This window comes from Bicyclus anynana, chromosome 8 (genome assembly GCF_947172395.1).
Source record: "Bicyclus anynana chromosome 8, ilBicAnyn1.1, whole genome shotgun sequence".
Taxonomy (NCBI): domain Eukaryota; kingdom Metazoa; phylum Arthropoda; class Insecta; order Lepidoptera; family Nymphalidae; genus Bicyclus; species Bicyclus anynana.
In genome coordinates, this window is record NC_069090.1 from 3,638,369 (window position 1) to 3,658,582 (window position 20,214).

The 20,214-nt window shown below is 34.3% G+C and overlaps 3 protein-coding genes across 3 annotated transcripts in view; 2 read left to right on the plus strand and 1 right to left on the minus strand.

The window, feature by feature from the left end:
• The window catches only part of LOC112052023 (protein diaphanous), a 46,460-nt gene extending 41,161 nt beyond the window's left edge, over positions 1–5,299 (minus strand). Inside the window, exon 1 of the mRNA XM_052882847.1 lies at positions 5,288–5,299. Coding sequence (XP_052738807.1) covers positions 5,288–5,299 — 12 coding nt within the window. The remainder of the gene's footprint in view (positions 1–5,287) is intronic.
• Positions 5,300–5,612: 313 nt separating this feature from the next.
• LOC112052025 (uncharacterized) lies at positions 5,613–9,133 on the plus strand. Its single transcript, XM_052883151.1, has 6 exons — positions 5,613–5,735; positions 6,164–6,340; positions 6,706–6,837; positions 7,241–7,379; positions 8,244–8,386; positions 8,737–9,133. The coding sequence occupies exons 1-6, from the start codon at positions 5,618–5,620 to the stop codon at positions 9,114–9,116; spliced, it is 1,089 nt and encodes a 362-aa protein (XP_052739111.1). The 5' UTR covers positions 5,613–5,617; the 3' UTR covers positions 9,117–9,133.
• A 979-nt stretch (positions 9,134–10,112) lies between these two features.
• Positions 10,113–18,237, plus strand: LOC112052031 (uncharacterized). Its single transcript, XM_024090921.2, has 6 exons — positions 10,113–10,470; positions 11,168–11,300; positions 12,140–12,269; positions 12,951–13,045; positions 15,351–15,587; positions 16,598–18,237. Exons 1-6 carry the CDS (start codon positions 10,403–10,405, stop codon positions 16,691–16,693), a joined length of 759 nt encoding a protein of 252 aa, XP_023946689.2. The 5' UTR covers positions 10,113–10,402; the 3' UTR covers positions 16,694–18,237.
• The last annotated feature ends 1,977 nt before the right edge of the window (positions 18,238–20,214 follow it).

Sequence of the window (20,214 nt, forward strand, 5' to 3'; positions counted from 1 at the left end):
GTTCTATCATAGGCTGCATAATCACCTACCGTCAGCCTACATAAAAAAAACAGCATTTATAGCGTATCATTGTCATTTCAGTACGTAAGTAGGGTAGGTGTAGGGTGGGTGTAGGGTAGGGATAGTGTAGCGGTAGGGAAGACGTGAACGTAAATAAGTCAAAGCGAAGCTTGACCAGCACGGCTATTCTCTAACGATGTTTTGTATAACTCGCAAGAGCGAGTTTCGAATTCACCGCTATCTTTCTCGTTCTATAGTATCGTATTAAACAGAGAGAGATAGAGGTGAATTAAATATCGTTACAGAATAGCCTAGCAGGTCAGCTAGTATCACACTTCATACTAATCTATACTAATATTATAAAGCTGAAGAGTTTGTTTGTTTGATTGATTGTTTGTTTGTATGATTGAACGCGCTAATCTCAGGAACTACTGGTCCGATTTAAAAAATTCTTTCAGTGTTGGATAGCCCATTTATCGAGGAAGGCTATTATATATTATTTTATCCCCGTATTCCCACGGGAACGGAAACCACGCGGGTGAAACCGCGCGGCGTCAGTTAGTATTATTATAAAGGCGAAAGTTTGTGTGTGTGTGTGTGTAAGTATGTTTGGTCTTCCTTTACGCTGCGGCTACTGAAGCGATTTGGTTGGAATTTGGAAATAAATTAGATTTTACTTTGGATTAACACATACTGAACGGATTAACGCTACTTTTCATCCCGAAATATCCATGGTCCTCGTGGGATTTGTGAAAAACTGAATTCCACGCGGACGTAGTCGCGGGCGACCGCTAGTTAAACAATAATGAATGTACATTTGTTTGTTTGTGTTTACAAACATCAAGTCCCGCACGGTTACGTAATACTCATCCATAGACAGAGAAAATTTTGTTTAGTAAACAAACAACCCACATACTATGAAAACTACTGAGCCTTTTTAATACAAACAATCTATAGTTATACTTATTTTTTGTTTGTCTGTCGCGGTCCGTGTTTTTGTTGACCGTGAAACTACTGAATGGATTCAAATAAAACTCGGCACAATATGAAATCATAGTACGAGAAAGGTAGTTTTTGTTGCAAAAATAAAATCAGAAGGGGTGAAATAGGCTTGAAAATTTGTATGATAAAGTCATACATTTTTCAATTTACATTTGTAAAAATAGGTATGTGTAGGTACTACCATGTTTTCTATGGTACTACCAAAAAAACACAAAAAATAATATAATTCAAGATTTTTCAAAATTCTACCCCTAAAGAGTAATTCTACTAATTCTAATTCTACCCCTAGAGAGAAAAAGGGTTGAAATTTTTCAACATAAATCGTTAATGTTTTGAGTCAGTGGACTTTTAATAATAAACTTATATGAGTATACTTCGTAACTACAATATATTTAAGCTTGGTCCAGTGGCTATCCTATCATTGTCCTGGATTCGAATCGAGGGGAAGGACTGCGCGGGTGTGAAATTGTGCGCGCGGGGCAGAGGAAAGGACTGCGCGGGGATGAAATCTTGAGCGCGGGGCACCGCTACCCCTTTCCCGGCCCGCGGCGGGCCATCGGGAGTGTTACGAACGAATTTGCCAAGCTATAGCACGACGTACAAACGTTTACGATACTACTATCGACACGATTGCCATTAAACCGTATATCAGGGCAACACCCAATTATCATCAACACACAACTTGCAGAACGTACGAGTAAAGGAGTGTTGTAATGTTGTGACAGTAGGAACTACAGTTCGTGCGCTGTAGCATGGTGCAGGTGACAGTTCGTTTCACTATTGAAAATTATCAGCGATTCACGATAATAGTATTAAGAACGTCATAATGCAACTGTCACCCGCACCATGCTACAACACAAGTATACTATGTGCACTTGTGTTGTGGAATCGAGCGTTGTATTGGATGTTGGTTGACTCTCACTAACACTTCACTGGCACAAACTATACTGTTTCAGTTAACACAAACGATCTAAGCACGAGCACATTCATCGGATAACGCGTGACAACTGAAAACCTTGCAAGATAACGTGAGTACACAACAATAATTGCTTTAGTACGAGTTTGTCGCGCGGAAATCGATGTAGTTAGAGTATTAACCGTGAAGTTTCAATAGTTTTCATTATATAGGATGCTCTGGAGTATTTACACTTCAAGGTGTTGATAAGTCCACTTAAAGGAGCCGAACTGCATAACTAATATGTAACGAATTTTTTATGTTTTCATACAAAAGCATTTTAAAATTTTTAAGTTTGGCTACGTCATAATTATAAGGATGCATATAAGGGACACATTTTAAGATCATTTAACAAAAGAAATATAATTTACTCCGAAAGTATTAAATTTAGAACACATGTTTTTTGAACATTTTTAATTAATTTTCGGTAAAGAAAATACTCCCCAGCACCCTGTATATTGCACCGTAAAGCTTCAATAGCATCACGGTTAAGGTCAACTCAAAAATTCAAAAAGATACAGGTCTAGATGAACTACGAGTATATAACCTTCATATTCAATACTTTTGGCGTGATGACAAAAAGAGGGACAGACAGACATAATGCAAAAAAATACATTTTTAGCTTCAATATCCGATTATATGTATAGTGCCCATAAAGTGCCCTTCAATAAAAAGATTCGAAATATCTTCAATGTACAGAATTATTCATTTATAGTATAGAATATAGATTAAAGTCAAAGTATTAAAGGTACATTTTACTATGAGACAATAATGATTCGATACTCAAAAACATCATCGGCGATTGTGAAATCACGTACTAGGGGTTCTGAAAGCATACTTACGCGAGTGTACATAAACGTTAACGACCAACGTTGATTGTTTGTACAGGAATTTGTGTTAATTTTTACTGAGTTAGGTATAAGATATGAAGGTAACGACTCAAAATCATTATAGATAAACAAAATGAACCATTTTTTATTATTAGGTATGAAAATGGAAAATTCCTTCTTTGAAAATGTTTTGAACGCTTTTTTTTAATAATTTTGTGCATTGTTATTTACAGGCTATCTATAGTGGCTAGTTAATGATAATGTAGGCAAGATATTTGATATACCAGACATCTTATTTTTATACATAAAAAGTCTGACATTCGTCGTCGAAAACATTCTGAAAGGAGACTCGTGCTCAATAGTGAGCCGAAAATGAGTTGCTAATGCAAATATATGAAAATTATTACATATAAGTACTTACAAAGCCACTTTTCGCTTTCTCATGGCGGGACATTTTTCTCTTGTGGACATTCAGGTGCACCATTCTAAAACAACATAAATAAAACAAATCACATATACTGAATAGTACCAAAAATAGGCTCATGTTCCGAAGTATAAATAATACCTAAAAATGCTCGGTCTGAATGCTGTTTAAATTATAAAGATTTAAGATTTTTAGACAGTTCTTTCAGAAATGGCTTTAATTAACACAGCACCAACTACTTTTTAGTAATACCATGTTTTAAGTGTAAAAAAATTAAACATTTTCATTATAAGTCCTTAAACCACAAAGTTATTTTTTAATTAATGAAAATTAATGGATTTTCATAGTTTTCCAGAATGTTGAAATGATTAATTAACTTATACTGAGGGGAGAAATAGGCAACACAATCTGACACAATATTTTGAAAAAGGGCATACAATAAACACATTCGATTTAAATCTATACTAATATTATAAAACTGAAGAGTTTGTTTGTTTGCTTGAACGTGCTAATTTTAAGGAACTACTGGTCCGATTTGAAAAATTCTTTCAGTGTTAGATAGCCCATTTACCGAGGAAGGCTATATGCTATATATTATGCCCATATTCTTATGGGAACAGGAACCACACAGTTAAAACCACACAGCGTCAGCTAGTTATTATGAAAATAAATTTCATGTATAATAAATAAATAAAATAGCCTTTTATTATTTTATTTATTTATATTAGAATGGGTATCCTAAGCTGCTCTTGTGGGATCCTATAAAATTGGGCAGAGGGAACAACATGAGCAGAGAATGTGAATGACCAACAATGTTGGCTGTTGTGCAAACATTTCTTTCCCACATGATGAACAAAGATATTCCTGTCCCATTTCTATGATCTTGTTATTAAGATTTCTGTGGTGTTCTCTATAACAGATATTCTTAAGGAAAGTTAGATACGCAATTAATTCAGTTATTGAGTAACTATATAATGGTGACTCAATGATTATTATAGAAACAATATCAAGCTTTGTACATTAATAATTTATTAAACTCTTATAAATTCTTTTTAAAATTAAAATTGCCATTTGTCATTGTATTTTCAGCAGTAGTTCTGTGTAAGAGCTTTCAAATCAGGCTCATAAATTTACAATGATTGGAAGTTGACCAAGACAAGACAAGGCTGCCCACAGAGAAGCAAGTTTGTTTCTACGCTATTATATTCAATTTAATTCTATCAACTTCGCGAGTAGTGTATTGAAGGTCTAATAGGAGATGGGTATGGCTTTTTACTTCACTTGAAAAGTTCAACTAACTGATGTTAGATGTCGGCCAACACACAATTCATTTTTTTCAATAAAACCTAATATGTATACAGATTTTGGAAAACAGTACATTATACAAAATATTATTCTTTACCGCAAATTACTACAAATAGCAGCATTACGATACATTAGACGATTATGTTTTACATTTTCGAAACATCCATAAATAAGGTTTGGCAACAAATTGAATTAATATGCGATGTATTACTTAATTTTTGTGGCAATCATAGACTGTGGCTCGTCTAATGTCTAAACAACAAAATTGAGGTCGCACCAACAACAGAAATATTTACTGTAGGGTGTCCCGAAATACGTTTAAAAAACGTAGAAAAATGATAAATTGCAGCAACAAAAGTTAATCAAAAGGTAAATATACGGGTCAATTATCAAAAAACGATTTCCTCAGCATATTAGCGCCTGCTTTTATATAATAAAAACTAAAAAACATGACTGCTTAGTGGCCTCAGAAGAACTCGGTCATAACCTAAACAAACTTTGTTTGTACTACGATCTTATCTTGCAACCATATTAAGATTAGATAAATTCTGTACTTTACCACTAAATTTACGTAGATTTAACTCTAAAATACTTCACAAACATCACTTTTTTGATAAAAACATGATAGATAACACAACAACGGTTGATCACACAAACACACAAGTATAACTAGTGATGTCTCAATTTTTACGGTTCGTGTCATGATTCGTCACTCGTAGTGACGTCCTGGCCTATCCATTTTGAAATTCAAGCCGATTTTAACTAACTTACCTCAAGATTCATTACATTTGTAATGACTATGTATTGCATTGTTAATTAATTTATGTATAAAATATTAATGAATTATAATATCTTTTTAAAGTTTAAACACGTATTATAAAACCAAGAAGGTAATAGTGTTCTTGAAAATTCTTGCGAAGATTTTCCTGTTAATTCTTCTATTTTCAAAGAAATGTCACATTTTTGTTTTGTTTTACCATTTTATTTTATTAAATTCGTCTTACAAAAACCATGGGAATAATATTTTGCTGATTCGTATTTCTTCACAATATTTTTTTAAAATTTAAATTTAAGATTGTGTGAAGTAGATAAACTCCCAAAATGGACAAATCTCAAGAAAATAAGAAATGTTTCTGTGCGAGATGTTTCTTGCCAATTGAATCTGAAGATAAAGTGGATATTGATGGTCAAAATTTTCATAGAATTTGCAGCATGTGTTGTACGTATACTTAAAATTGTATTTTACTACCGTCCAGGGCATAGACAAATTATCCAGGGACTTAGATTATTTTGAGTCATCAACATTATCATTATCAACCTATATATGGCTCACTGCTGAGCTCGAGTCTCTCTCAGAATGAGATGTTAAGCCAATAGTCCACCAATCTGGCCCAATATGGATTGGTAGACTTACACACGCAGAGAAATGAAAATTCTCTGGTATGTAGGTTTCCTCACGATGTTTTTTCTTCACCGTTTGAGACACGTGAAAACTAATTTCTTAAAATACCTACGCACAAATTAAAAGTTGGAAGTGCATGCACCGGACAAGATTCTTACTCACACTCACACCCCCCGGAATCGGAAGCAGTGGTCATATCACTAATTATTTTGAGTATTTTTGACTAAATTATTGCTAAAATTTAGGTATTTGCCGAACAATTCCAACCTCGTTGAAAATGTTCTATGGTCATGTGTTCTGCATCGATTGCTTCAAGACTCATGTGATGACAAGATTCAAGGGAGAGAGTCCTCGTCTTCAGTCTAATAGTTGGTGGATGAAATGGGGACCTGGTGCTGTGCCTCAAGAAAATAATAATATGGGTAACGTACTTATTTCGTAAAGATTTTAATCAGACTTTTTAATAACAGGTTGAGGTTAGGACTTAGATGAGGAAAATGAAAGTCAGGTGTCAGGTAGTCTAAAAAGTTGTGGTATGAGGGTAGACTGCTAATTTTTTGAAACTTAAGTAAAAAAATGGTGTTTCTGAAGGTATAACAAGTGTTTTTTTATAATTTCCAATTCAAACTATATGAAAGTAACCATTAGGTACATTGCGAACCACCTTGATGCATTTGATGCAGATATCTAACGTGATGTTTTAGAGCGATTTTAGTAAAAGTATTCAGCAAAATCATTTTATTGAAATAATATAATATAGAAACAGAATAAGTATCATTGTTTTCAGGTAAAGAGTCTGAAAACCCATCGGGGGAACATGTCAAACGTCATATTTGCGCGCGCTGCCTCCAACCAGTGGATGAGACTCACCGTGTAAAGATTGGTGACCAAAGCTTTCACGCACAATGTGGCCAATGCTGTGAGTTTTACAACAAAAAAAATTTTGACTACACGACTGAAGTAAAACTTTACCTTTCCCTCTAAACGTCCGTTCGCTTTGCTTGATTTGGTAACCCATTCACCAGCTTCCATCTTCAGCTGCAAAAGTTTTACGACGAATTGAGAACGCCCTCCTTTTGTTGAAGTCGGTTAAAAATGTTATAATGTCCCATTTAATATTTTAGATGTTATGATGATTATTAACATTGTCTTTTTGTCAATAGCCCTTCACGCACATAACTTTTATCATAATATAATTTTTACAAAATTGTGATCGTGTCAGCCCAGAGAAGTAGCTGACTTTGGATCACTTTTTGCGGTGATTTTGTAGGCACCTAACGTATATATATAATTGTACAATAATGGTGCAATTGTTGTTTCAGACTTCTGCCATAAAGTACCTTCAGCGAGTCCAAAAATTTACTATGGCCAAGTGTTTTGCGAGGAATGCTTCCATCGTCACGTCCTCAGTCGTGATAAAGATAACCCATCTGAATTTTTTAAGACTTGTTTTGATCAATGGTAAACTTTCTGTCCATTTCTATGCTCGTTATGAGATTCGTTCGTTGATATTTTTGTCTCAGGAAATCTAAAAAAAAAAGAAAATTCCTGTGGGATAACAAATCCTAAATACACACAGATGAAGTCGCGGTCATCCACTATTATGAACATAATAACTAAATAAGATATCAAATATTTACATTTTTTTGCTTACAACTTTGGCTGAAATAGTTTCGTCAGTCTAATTGAAATCTTCGCCCATACTTGTAAGGCCTGACACACTAGTAGATAGTAGGAAATAGCATAGAGTAGGAGTTACAGCAAAAATCTCTACAATATGATTAATTGAATTTAATCAATGTAATTGGTAGGTAGGTTAAGTTCTATCTAACCTTTTGCTGTCCCATTCCCAGTATGCGGCGGCTGTATTTTTCTAAATTTTTCTGGGGCGTTTTGTCGGCGTTGTGGATACATTTATATATACTAAAAACACGCGGAAACCGAAACCCGCGCATTCGTACGTGTGAAATTCTGTTTTCACAATTCCCGCGGAAACAATGTATTTTTTGGGATAAAAGCAACTTATAATTCCAGAACCTCTGTTTTTCAGTAAAAGTCCCTTTAAAATCGGTTTAGCCGTTACAGAGGTTACCTCGTACAAACAGAAAGACAGACAGTCAATTTTTTTTTAAAAGACCATGTTTTAGCCGCGGGACTTTCGTGGCGCGGAGTCTTTAAGCAGTTTAAAAAAACCCGTTAATTTGAAATCTTAAACGAGACAATTCAATAAAGATTTTCTCAAAAACCTAGTCTACCCTATTACTACGATTATCATACTATCTTTAACTGTTTAAATTTAATTGTTTAATGTTCTTGAAAACGCAGGCAAAACAGTGCGCAGTTTGCGGAAAATATGAGGGAATTTATGAGCAACAACAGGGAGACTTCACCGTTCATATTCATGATGCAGGGCCACCAGGCGCCGTTCTGCAGATGCGGCTACAACGGGCCACAGGATTTTTTCCAAAGTAACGAGGCTAGGGCGAATGAAACTAGGGAATGTAAGTAACCCATTAACCATTTGACTTTGGGTCAAAATGTGTCTGATCATATTTGTGAACATACGTGTCGAATTGGAGTTTTTTTTAAAGTCGGTTATAAATAGTCTATCATTGGAAAGTTATGCTTTTTAATTTTTTATTTATTACATAAGATGCTTTTTCTCACTCAGTCTCACTCACTTGTAAATAAACAAATTAAATACAAAAAATATATATCATAGCCTCAACTGAAGTAGGTACTGTCGCGTACTACTCATATATTTGTGGTATTAAGTATTAAACTAAAAACAATTTTGTTTCGTAGGTTCGTAATAGAGAAAATGTTACAGCTGCGACACTGGCCACGATCTCTTGCGGTGATAATTCCCAAAGCTGGGAATTATCCTTTGAAAATCGCACGGAAGTCTCCATACCTGAATCGATTGAAGAATCAGCATATCAAGAAAATTTTAATATGGCCGCAGCTGAAAAAATTGAAAAGCTCACAAAATATTTACACGAAAAAGTTGAACTACGAAACTTTGACAAAAAATGGAAATTTTTTGAAAATAAATCTTCAGTTGATGATTATTCCTTTTGTGGTTGGGTAGATTTGCATGGAAAATCTAAAAATAATCTAGATTGTCCTAAATGTTTGTGGCAAAGTGGTCCTATTTATGTAAACAGTGAATATATAGATAATATGATGATCAAATAAATGTGATGTAATCCAGATTTCTTCATTTGCTTGCTTCCTGTGGCTTCCTGATATATATTTTAATCATAAAAATATAATAAAATTCTCATGTCACAATGTTTGTTCCCATACTTCTCCGAAAAGGCTTGACCAATTCTTATGATTTCTAATAAGCACATTCAGTAGGTGTGAGAGTCAGCCGATATCTATTTTTCAAATTTCTAAGTCCTAGGGGTAGTACGGTAGGGTAGGGTAGGGGAAGGGTAGGAGCAGGGTAGGGGTAGGGTAGGGGAATTGAAAATTTACATCGAGTTTCACGCAGGCAAAGTCGCGGGCGTCCGTTAGAAACCTAGAAGACCTTACCCCTACTCTACCCTAACCTGCCTTTCCCCTACACTACCTCTACCCTCCCCCTACCCCTGCAATTATTCCTTTTTTTGTCACAAGAACCTTCTCCTGACAATAAGAAACACATCAAAAAGAAGATAGTGACTTCGGTCTAGCCGTTCACGCTTGATGGCGTGACCAAGCGATACATGGATAAATTTTTATATAAGTATATAGATAATTATCTAAACTCAAGAATTCAGTTTATTCCTGTGGTCTCTTCGAAACAATATAATACTTCCGAATTAAAAATATCTTGCAATTCCTTTTTAATCGATGTTATAATCGATATTTTTTTAATAATAAATCGGCAAAACTGTAACTTTTCTTTTTTTTTTGTATTCTTTTTGAATTTTGTATATGGAGCGGCTACGGCACTGTCATGTTCCGTGCGCTCTATCTGCCTATTATTCTTTAATCGGTGTATAGAGAATAAATAATATTAGTAGGGAGTCCGTCCACGGACTATAGGTATAGACTATTGTACTATAGTGACTTTTTGGGCGTTGGGCTATGTGTTGGGCTGCACTAGTTATTAGACTGTAAGCGTATACGACATACGTAGCACAGACGACAAATGAAGGATACGTAGTATCTATTAATCTGTGGTTACGACCATAGATAAAGATCAGTCAAATCACAAAAATGTCAATTGTCAAACAAATCTAGATTTTTTAATGTTTTGTTTTAGCAAAGTACAAAGGTGTGGCCAGTGCCTGTGGCTTTCCAAATATATCAATAAAAATAACATGATCTATCTGTAATACAGCAAAAATTGTGTTGATGTACACTAATCCTTGTTGTTGTTCTGGAATGTAACTCTGCCTTGCAAACCCTCGAAAAGTTGAATGTATGCAAGGGGCAGGTCAGGGCGTCAACCGTTTTTAAAATTCTAACTAAACTGTGACAAAGTTTACACAATGTACGGCCGCAAAACTCCTTCTACATACCGCTCGACACCATCAGTGTATTCTCATTACACGGGCAAGTAAGTACGGTATATATTTAATCTACTAACTAAATAAATGCGTAACTTTGGGTGGATGTTTTCTTTAAACGACTAGGTACTAGGATGGGAATTAAACTTGGCACAGACATTTTATTGACTGGAATAGTATCTAAGCTACTGTTTATCTCGATATTTCTACAGAAACAGGCTCTACGCAGGCGAAATCGCAGGTAATACTATATTATCATGGTTTTTGGTCAGTTAAAATGCACCTGTGTAACGGTAGGATTGAAGGTGAAGGAGTATCATCAATAACCAGTGTACCGTGAATAAATCTAGATGTGGGCCTAAATAACAAGGCTCATTAGTAGCATTACCTGTTCCTAAAAATGCATCCATTTGGTCTGTCCTAACAAGATTTTAAAACAAAATAAGTACATAATATTTAAATACATAATATCAAAATATTAAAATACATATTTTAAATATTATATCATATCAATTAAATCAGAAACTTCAGGTTTTGTGAGGCTCCTTTTAGTGTGAGATTGATTTGCCCACACCTACAGTTTGTATGCTGTAGTATGGTGCGAGTGAAACTTTCCTGTATGACATTCATAGTACTATTATTGTGAATCCTGACAAACATTGAAGAGTGAAAGAAACTGTCATCTGCACCATGCTAAAGCACACAAACTGTATCAACACCACTCTAAGATTAAGATTATTGTTTCAGGTCATCCACAAACTTAAGATCGTCAAAATCAGTACGCTCCCTCAGAGTACCGTGGTATCAGAAACCCATATTACATGATGCATTCATGTTGGATCTCCAGAGGGGTTCCCTGCTTACAGGTTTCATTTCTGTGGTGAGATAATATTTTCCAATTATAAAATTAAATCATTGTCATCAAATGCTCTATTAAAAAAAAATTCATTTGTTCTTTGTGCATCCGTCTATTGTTTCATAAAACACAAGTTTTTACAAAAAATTGACAATTATTATGTCATAATAGTACAGCTCCTGTGGATTTACTTGATACCTGGCTTGAATGATGTTTGTACTTTATTTATATGTATGTATTTGGTAGCCAGGTATCAAGTTAATTATGAGTTACAATGATTAGTATTTTTAAAATTCCTCAATATTATAAAATTACTTTGTCTGAGAGATGGCAAAATCAATTTCTTTATTGCAACACTTGGCCCTCTTAGGCTCTTGTATATGTGCATTGTTTTTACTGGACAATGGACTGTAAAATAAAATGATGACCAGATGGACCTTAGGTTAGAGTGCTCAACTCATATTTAAACTATTAGCAAAACCTTGGAGTAATATAACACCCTAATCCTGCCAAAGACAAGTAGATAGATAAAACAATAAATTTTATACATCCATTAACATCTACAATCACCCATTGACACCATTAGCAACTGCTCAATTTTGATGAACTGCCGAAGGTAGACTGAGGCAAATCAGGTTAAAGTTTATCACTGAACTACTATCTGGTGCATGTACACACATTAATAATTATTATAAGTCTTACAAGACTTTGATTCTGGTAAAAAAAGGTCTGTTGACAGGTAAAAAACAAGACACTGGATCATACAAGATGTCCAGTGGGATAATACCAGTATTTAGTTTTGTTTGTTTTCTTTTTTTTGGTTGAAAAAAAAAAATTAAAATTGTTATTTCTTTTTCTTTCAGTTCATTGCCCTGTTCACATTTGCACAAAGCATCTTTGACCTTTACTGCTTGGGAATGGCCGCACCGGGCGCTGTGCATTATGGATATTATGTGATAAGTTTCCAATTTGTGTATGTTGGCAGTGCACCAGGTAAGTTTAGCAGTACAGTACTTAAAGGTAGAGCCGAAAATGTGTTGCTATTGATGATAATGAACTTAAATCTTTTATTTTTATAACCTTACTAATATTATAAACGCAAAAGTTTCTATGTATGGATATTAGTGACTCTTTAATGCCGCAACTGCTACACCAATTTGGCTGAAATTTGAATGGAAAAAGATTTTACTCTGGATTAACACATAAGCTACTTTTTATCTCAGAAAAATCCATTGATTCCCGAGATTTGTGAATGACCTGATGATTTTAAATAGAATAGAATAGAATAGAAATCATTTATTTGTTAACACAACACATAACTACATAATAACTTAAATCTAATACATTTACATCGTAATAATAACTACTTTTAATGGTATGAATCTTTGTTACTCTTTCACACCTCGGCTACTGTACCAAATCAGTTGAAGTAGAGATAGATTAATGTCTAGATTTACACATAGGCTACTTTTTATCCTGGAAAAATCCAAGGTTCTTGAGGGATTTGTGAAAAATTAAATTCCACGCGGCCGAAGTTGCGGGCGTCCGCTAGTATTAGTATAAATAAATGGAAATCATTTATTTTTTTAGCAATAATGATCATTTAAGATTGGCGACAATAAATTATTGAATAAAGTATCTTGTTGTAATTTAATAAAAGATTTTTGTTTTCAGTTCGGAATGTGTTAATAGTGTTTTCACTGTTCTCCTGGATTGGTTCAGTTGTAGTCCTCGTAACAAGTATAATACTGATCATCGCTTTGAGAAAGGTAAATATGTCCTGCTTGATTAAGTAATACAATTTTATTAAAACTTTCTTATTGAGCTATTGCTGTACACCTCTCCTAACGCAGTCTTCCGACTAATTGGAAGAAAATATTTTAAAATGAAAAATATTAATTATCTATCTATAAAAATTAATGCCACTTTTCGTTGTAATTTTATAACTCAAGAACGGGCTCAACTATCCAAACCAAATGTTTAGGCTTTGTTCAGACTATTTAGTAGATGGTTTATGTGAAGTTTGCACAAAAACTGTCGATCGGTTCTTCATTTATCACATTTTTTGTTCCAAATAAATTCGGGGATAGGGTAGTAGTGCACATAAGTGAAAGCGAAGCTTGACCAGATCCATATAAAAACGAATGTATGAAATGTATTGTTACGCGCGATTTTTTTTTGGGTAGGGGTATGGTAAGAGTAGGGAAAGGTAGCGGTAGGGAAGAAGCTCACATAAGTCAAAGTGAAACTTGACCGAATCGGCTAGTTGTAAATAAATAAGTAATGGCATGCTTTTATTCACATACCTGCTATAAAGGTGCTACATAAAAACATTTTTGATATATGTCCTATAAAAACCCTTGTAATATGAGCCTTTTTGAAAGAAAAGCCTTGTATCAGCAAAACTTCAATGTAGCTGAATAGGTGTAACTATACTCTAAAATGCTTGTTCACTTACAAGAGCGGAAGCGGGTACGGTAGCGGACACAGTGGAATAACTGCTGGTGCTCACATTAGCCGCCAGGCGTTTACGCGAATGTGACTTGTTAGTACTAATAGTACTAATAGCTATAGTATAACAAACATTGAGAAAAATATAACTTTGAATTAAAAACCACCTTTTTTATAAATTATAAATTTAAATATCTTAACTAGAATGTACATGCACAAAATTGGTGTTCCAATCTAGTTCTACCTATCATATAGACAAACAACGTCACAAATTTGATATCTATGCGAGCGTATCACACTCTAGGTGGCTAGCTTGCCCGCCAATTCTACCGCAACTGCGTGTACGTGAACACTTGTATAATAATATTAGGTCAGGTGTTTAATATTTCGTGACCTCAACCGCTACCGCGCACGCATGTTAACGTGAACAACCACTAAGAGAGATCCATATTTCATTCTCACTGACTAAGCATAGTCTATGAAAACAATCTGAACAATATACTCTTAGAGTACGGCCAAAATCAAGAACTTGTCGCTTGTCGCCATCTTGTCGTCTATCTCTATATATCTATAGGCGGGTAAAAGAGACCGCGGTAAAGCTGGCATCAAGAGCGCCACCAATCGCGAGCAGACTTATCTTGCGCGCACTCTAGTTGGTTCCATGCAATTGGTCATTCCCATTCCTTCATTATTTTCACAAGTGAATTGGTTGATTTTAACAACCTGGTATTTTATGTGATGCCATTCCCAATTCTTCATTATTTTTATAAGTGAATTACCTATTTGATTTTAACAACCTTGTATTTTTGTTTCTATGCTAACCATCATAGTTAGTGGTGACTGGTAAAAATAAGGTAGAAAGTTTAAAATGATATTTGTGTGGGCTTCATATTATTTTAAGTATAAGTATATATTTTAATTATTGTATGTGTAAGATAAGTAATTACTTGGTCACATTACTTTCTCTGATTATTAATTCTATAATAATGTGGGTATGTAAAAATATGTATTTTAAATATATCTTATATTATAGGTATATTATTACTTGTTCATTGCATTTAAATAAAATATTTTTACCCAGCTCCTCAACAACAAAACATGCACTCACTGCTTGCTTCTTCTTTTAAGGGAAAGATGGAGCACTGAGAATTATGTCTTGCTGCGATTCATAGACAAATTAAAACAATTGTGTTTGTGTTGAGGTGCTAGGTAAAAATAACTTAGATAAAAATTATACTCATACTTTGCATGTGTGTGATAAACTTTTATTTTGTCTGTAAACTCTGTTTGAATATGAATGTAATATTCATATTCAAATAGAGTTCTCAAAATAGATTGACTATAAATAGTCCTCAAATAGTGTGAAATATTTTTCCATATAAGCCCATTTTCTTCGTAGCTTTGTCCTCATAAAATTCAGTTTTTCACAAATGAGTTTTTCTGATTGAAAAGTAGCCTCTGAACCTCCCTCAATGCTTAATGTTCTGCTCCATGTTCAATTTGTCTCTATACCAAATGTCATCCAAATCAGTTAAGCCATAAAAAGGCAACAGACAGACATACTTTTGCATTTATGACATTAGTATACTCGTAGATAACAATTTTGTATTGCTTTGTTTCCAGGAACATGAGAAACGCGTGGTTCCCTGGCTGTACTCATTCGGGGTTTTCATATCATTCCGAACCATAGCGTTCATATTCACAGCCATTGTGAACGACATGATATTTGCCTACAACATCTTCATATGCCTCTGCTGGGTAGTGTTCAGTGTTGTCGGAGTGTATGGATGGTTGTTGGTGTATAGCCTGTACTTGGAGTTGGCAGATTTGACCAAGTTGGAGGATTTGGCACATTTGAGGGTATGTTTTTTATTCTCATCGACAAGATAATGGTCTAACGTAGGCTACAGAGCTTCATTTTTGAATGTACATTAGGCATACACAAGGCAAAACCAAAAACTGCACACTGAAAATATAATTGAAATGTCAGTGGGGTAGAGAAGAGGCCTATAAATAATCAGGGGGGCCCAAATGAAGGGTAAAAATTTAACCCAGAAAAGAAGCAAAAATGCTTGCTTACAATAATTAATATGAAAAGGACTTAACCTATGTAGGATGTTTCCAAGTGGTGGGCTCACGCTTGACCCAGGAAAAAAAGAGCTATTGCTTTTTGACTTTTGTCATTTTTGAAGTGAACGCTATAGGCGATTTTTATATGATTTTTTTTCCGAGAGGTTGTGGATTATATATTACAAATTTTTTGCTTGTACACGTAAGGGGACTCTGTAGTCGGGGAGCCCATATCATTGATACTGCTGATACGGCGGTAGCTACGCCCCTGTCTAAGCTCCAAATGCCCTCCTATAAGATAGGAGGATTGGCCCTGTAGTGGCCGTTCAAATGGGCTGATAATGATGAGCAGGCCAGTTTCTCGACATGAGATTCTCAGCTATGTCCTAAATTAAAAAAAGGGAATGCCCATTTCCCCCGCCCTGACTTACACTAACCACCCTGCCATTTATTTATATCTAAAAAAATCTTAATCATTCTACTTTAATAATCATAACTTAATAAGTTTGTTACATTGTTTTACCACATTATTCATTTTACATTTTTAATGGGGACAAGCTAAAATTGTTGACCTACAGCCCGAGTTTTAACATTTTTTTTTGAAGACTTGAGATTGGTTTGTTTGTTAAGCTTGTTGGTAAAAAAATATGGAAAAAAAATAATACAGTTTCAAATGTTTTTAACGCCACTTTAGTACAGGGGTATACCTGGGTTCCCGGGGCCGACCGTGTATTGACCAGTGAGCAGCTGTTTAATTAGGCTTTATTTATTGTATTATACCTTTTCTTCGCCTTCCACAGATGGGTACAATGGCTTCACTCAACGCATCCCTCGCTGGTTCTCGACCCACCACGCCACATTCAACGGTGTCCACGATGCCCGCCTCGCAGATATGATGCGACACCAAGACCGCCCCATCCGACAGCGTGCCCCTAAATGAGGAGTGCGTGCCCCTAGCGGCGGAGGAGCCTTTGCCCCTGGATGAGGAGTCTTTGCCCCTAACGGAGGGTGGTCTTGAAACAACTGTATAACCTTGTTACTTTAATGTATCGAAGACTGTAAAGTGTAAGCATTTCCCTGGTAAGAGAATATATTTATGTCCATATACATATAACATTTTCTCCTGACGAAAAGTAGTTTTAAACTGCTCTTACTTATTTTATTGTCTTAATAAATAATCTTTTACTTATTTTAATATATCAAATAATGTGAAATGTAAGTTTTTCCATTCAGGCTAAGATGCGCGCCAAGAGATAACAAAATGATTTTATCTACATGTTGTTTTCTCTTTCTTGCCATCACAAAGCAGCACTATTTGTCTCTTTCATTGCAATTGGACAAAAAATAGTGGTATGTAGTCAAAATTATCTCGTCATTTCTTGGCCCGTAACTTAGGGCTCTTGCAGGCCTTATTTCATTTCATGCCATCACAACGAATAAGAAAGCGCCGTTTTCGGGGCTATTTGTCGACAATGTCTTTATCTCTTCATGAGATTATGTCGTTAACATGGTGAAAGAAATATGTCCATTTAATATGAGGAGTCTTATCCCCTCAATGTGAAGTTTTTGTCCCTGACATGGATGGTATGGTATTGAAACTATTTTACGCTCTTTTTGCGTATAATATAAATATATCAAAGACTGTAAAGTGTAAAAGGATTCCTTCAATTATTGCACGAGTGTTTGCCTCTGAATAATGTACTGTAGTTTTCAGTTTAATATAATCAAGTATAAACCTGCTCCTTGTTGAAAGGGCACTTGCTTTATAGGTGGGAATTTTGTCCCCTAAACAAGGGCAGTTAGTTAGCAGAACTTACCGCATAAGATTAATTGTAACAAATTAAGTCTTAAGTACTATTTTGATAATGCGATTGAATTATTGAGTGATTAAAGCTTGCGATTTGTAATACGAAATGTTTTTATTAGTTTGCATTTTAAAAAGTGAATATTTAATTTATTTTGCTTTTCTCCTACAATTCCAAGACGCAACGTCACCCAGGCACGACAAAACTACTCACAAAATAATGTACTGTTTCTATTATAAGTAATATTAGCTTACAATTAGCCTTAAAAGGTTTGACAAAGGTTTTTCATTGGAACACAGAATCATCATCCTAAGGATACTATGGTTTTGAAGTCAAAAGTAGAGAAGTTTTCGTCTTGTCTGAATAGTGTTGCCGTATGGATTCGTTCGTTTTGAATTGTAAACTAAATTAATAAATTTTCATTTTGCTTTCTCCATTAGAAGTAAGTTCGAAGTGTAGCTTGTATAATGTGCTGTGTTCTATAAGATCTGTCTTCGATTCTCAAACTCAGGTTGGTTTTATAAACCTTAGCTCAGCTATGGATGCCATGCTATTTCCAGTTCTATGGGAGTTAGAAACTGGTTTATTTACCTCTTCATTGATAGAGCTTATCCTTCAACGAAATTACAAACATGTGAAAACACATTTCCATATTTATAATCTAAGCTAGCCGACAACGCGCGGTTTCACCCGCATGGTTCCCGTTCCCGTAGGAATACGGGGATAATATATAGCCTAGTCTTCTTCGATAAATGGGCTATCTAACACTGAAATATTTTTTCAAATCGGACCAGTAGTTCCTGAGATTAGCGCGTTCAACCAAACAAACTCTTCCGCTTTATAATATTAGTATAGATATAAATTTATTTAATTACTTATCCCTAGTCTTTATACCACCATGTTTTGCTTAGTCTAACACTGCCTGCTACAAATTATTTTTAATTAGTAAAAAAGAGTGAAACGTGTCTTTGGGAACAAAAATATAATGTGTGTAAAAAGTATATCATTACTTAATTTTAGTCTCGAATAAGTCGTAAATCTCACAGTTATCTGCGCTCAGGGAGAGATTAATTTTGATAAGAACAAATAAATATTCTTAAAAAAACAATCAGGAAATTTTCAGGAAATTTTCAAAATGTTTTTGTTTTGCATAATGAAAATTATTAAGTGATTTGATTAGATTTGGAATTCTCATAACTATAGATTTTATTATATAAATCGTACTGTATGGGTAGTTCTATTTTGAAAACTGTATACATTGTTAACTAGCGCATTTTATGGCATTATTGAGAGTTGTCCTTATATAGAATATGGTTTAAATTTATATGTGTTATCAGGAATGAGTGTACATACATAGAGTGTATAATTGAAAACAATACAAAACAGAGTCAAGTAATATGGACGTTTTGTCATTATATTGAGTAATGTAGTAAATAGAATTTACATTGTATTTCTAAATGTGCCCATACTGAATGTTCCTTTCTGCAAAAGAAGTTTTGAATGAGGATAACCATGAGTAAAAAGCACTGATTTTGAAACTACTGCACGAATACACACACAAAATAATTATTAGTGTTTCTATTCTGAGCAAAATCTCCTAATATCATTTTTTTTTTAATTTTGCTTAATCTTTGTCGACATAAGCGTTGTACGTCACTATAGACCCGCATAAGCCAGCAAGCCATATGTTCTGCTTTATTGTGACATCTCTAGCAAAATTGAACCATCTATTATCTATTAGGTATTTTTTTCACGTGGCACCTCTACAGTCCTTGTGTAGTGTCTATGAAGCAAAAGAAGTCTCATTGAAAATGACATCTTGCATTTCATAGACAATACACACACAATGTGTGAAAGTGAGTTGCCAGGTAGGATAATAATTTAGTTAAACCACAGTTGACCTTTTTCGTAGCTTTTTTACTACTTATTGTATTGATCTTTTGTATTCTATCTTCGTTTCTAATATTTTTATTTTGTCTATGAATCTTGTTAATTAAGTAATTATTATTAATAAGTTAGTTTTATTTCATAAAAATGCCCTTATGATGTTTTTTTAACTCCGTCCAATGGGTTTATAATTATTATAAGCATTTTTTTTTAATATAGTTTTATATGTAATATAATTAAGTATGTGTAAGAAATGTATTTGTTACTTAACTGCAATATTAGTATCATTAAATGGCCCACGTTTAATTAATTATTCGATCACCGAGATTTTTGAAATGAAATGAAATGTTTTGGATCCTGCCGCGTTGCAAAAACCAGCTCATGACTAAGGGCCCCGTATAGGTTCAAAACTAGTCGGGCATACCCGGACGTTGTATCACGTGAGTTTTAGCCGTTTTTTCTATTAAATTAAAATGAAATGTATAACATAGATTTCAATATTGTAACGCACATTTCATGTTGATTATTATTTATTACTTGACAAAATACTCGGTCGTGGGCGCGGGCCTTAACACAATTTATAATTGTTTTTTTGCTACGTAATTAGTTAAAAATTTCAAGACTAAGATATAAAAATAATTAATGTATAATTTTTTATCAAGAATAGTTTTATGATTTAGTTTAGCAGCTTAAAAGTTTTACGCATTTAGTAATCTAAATAATTA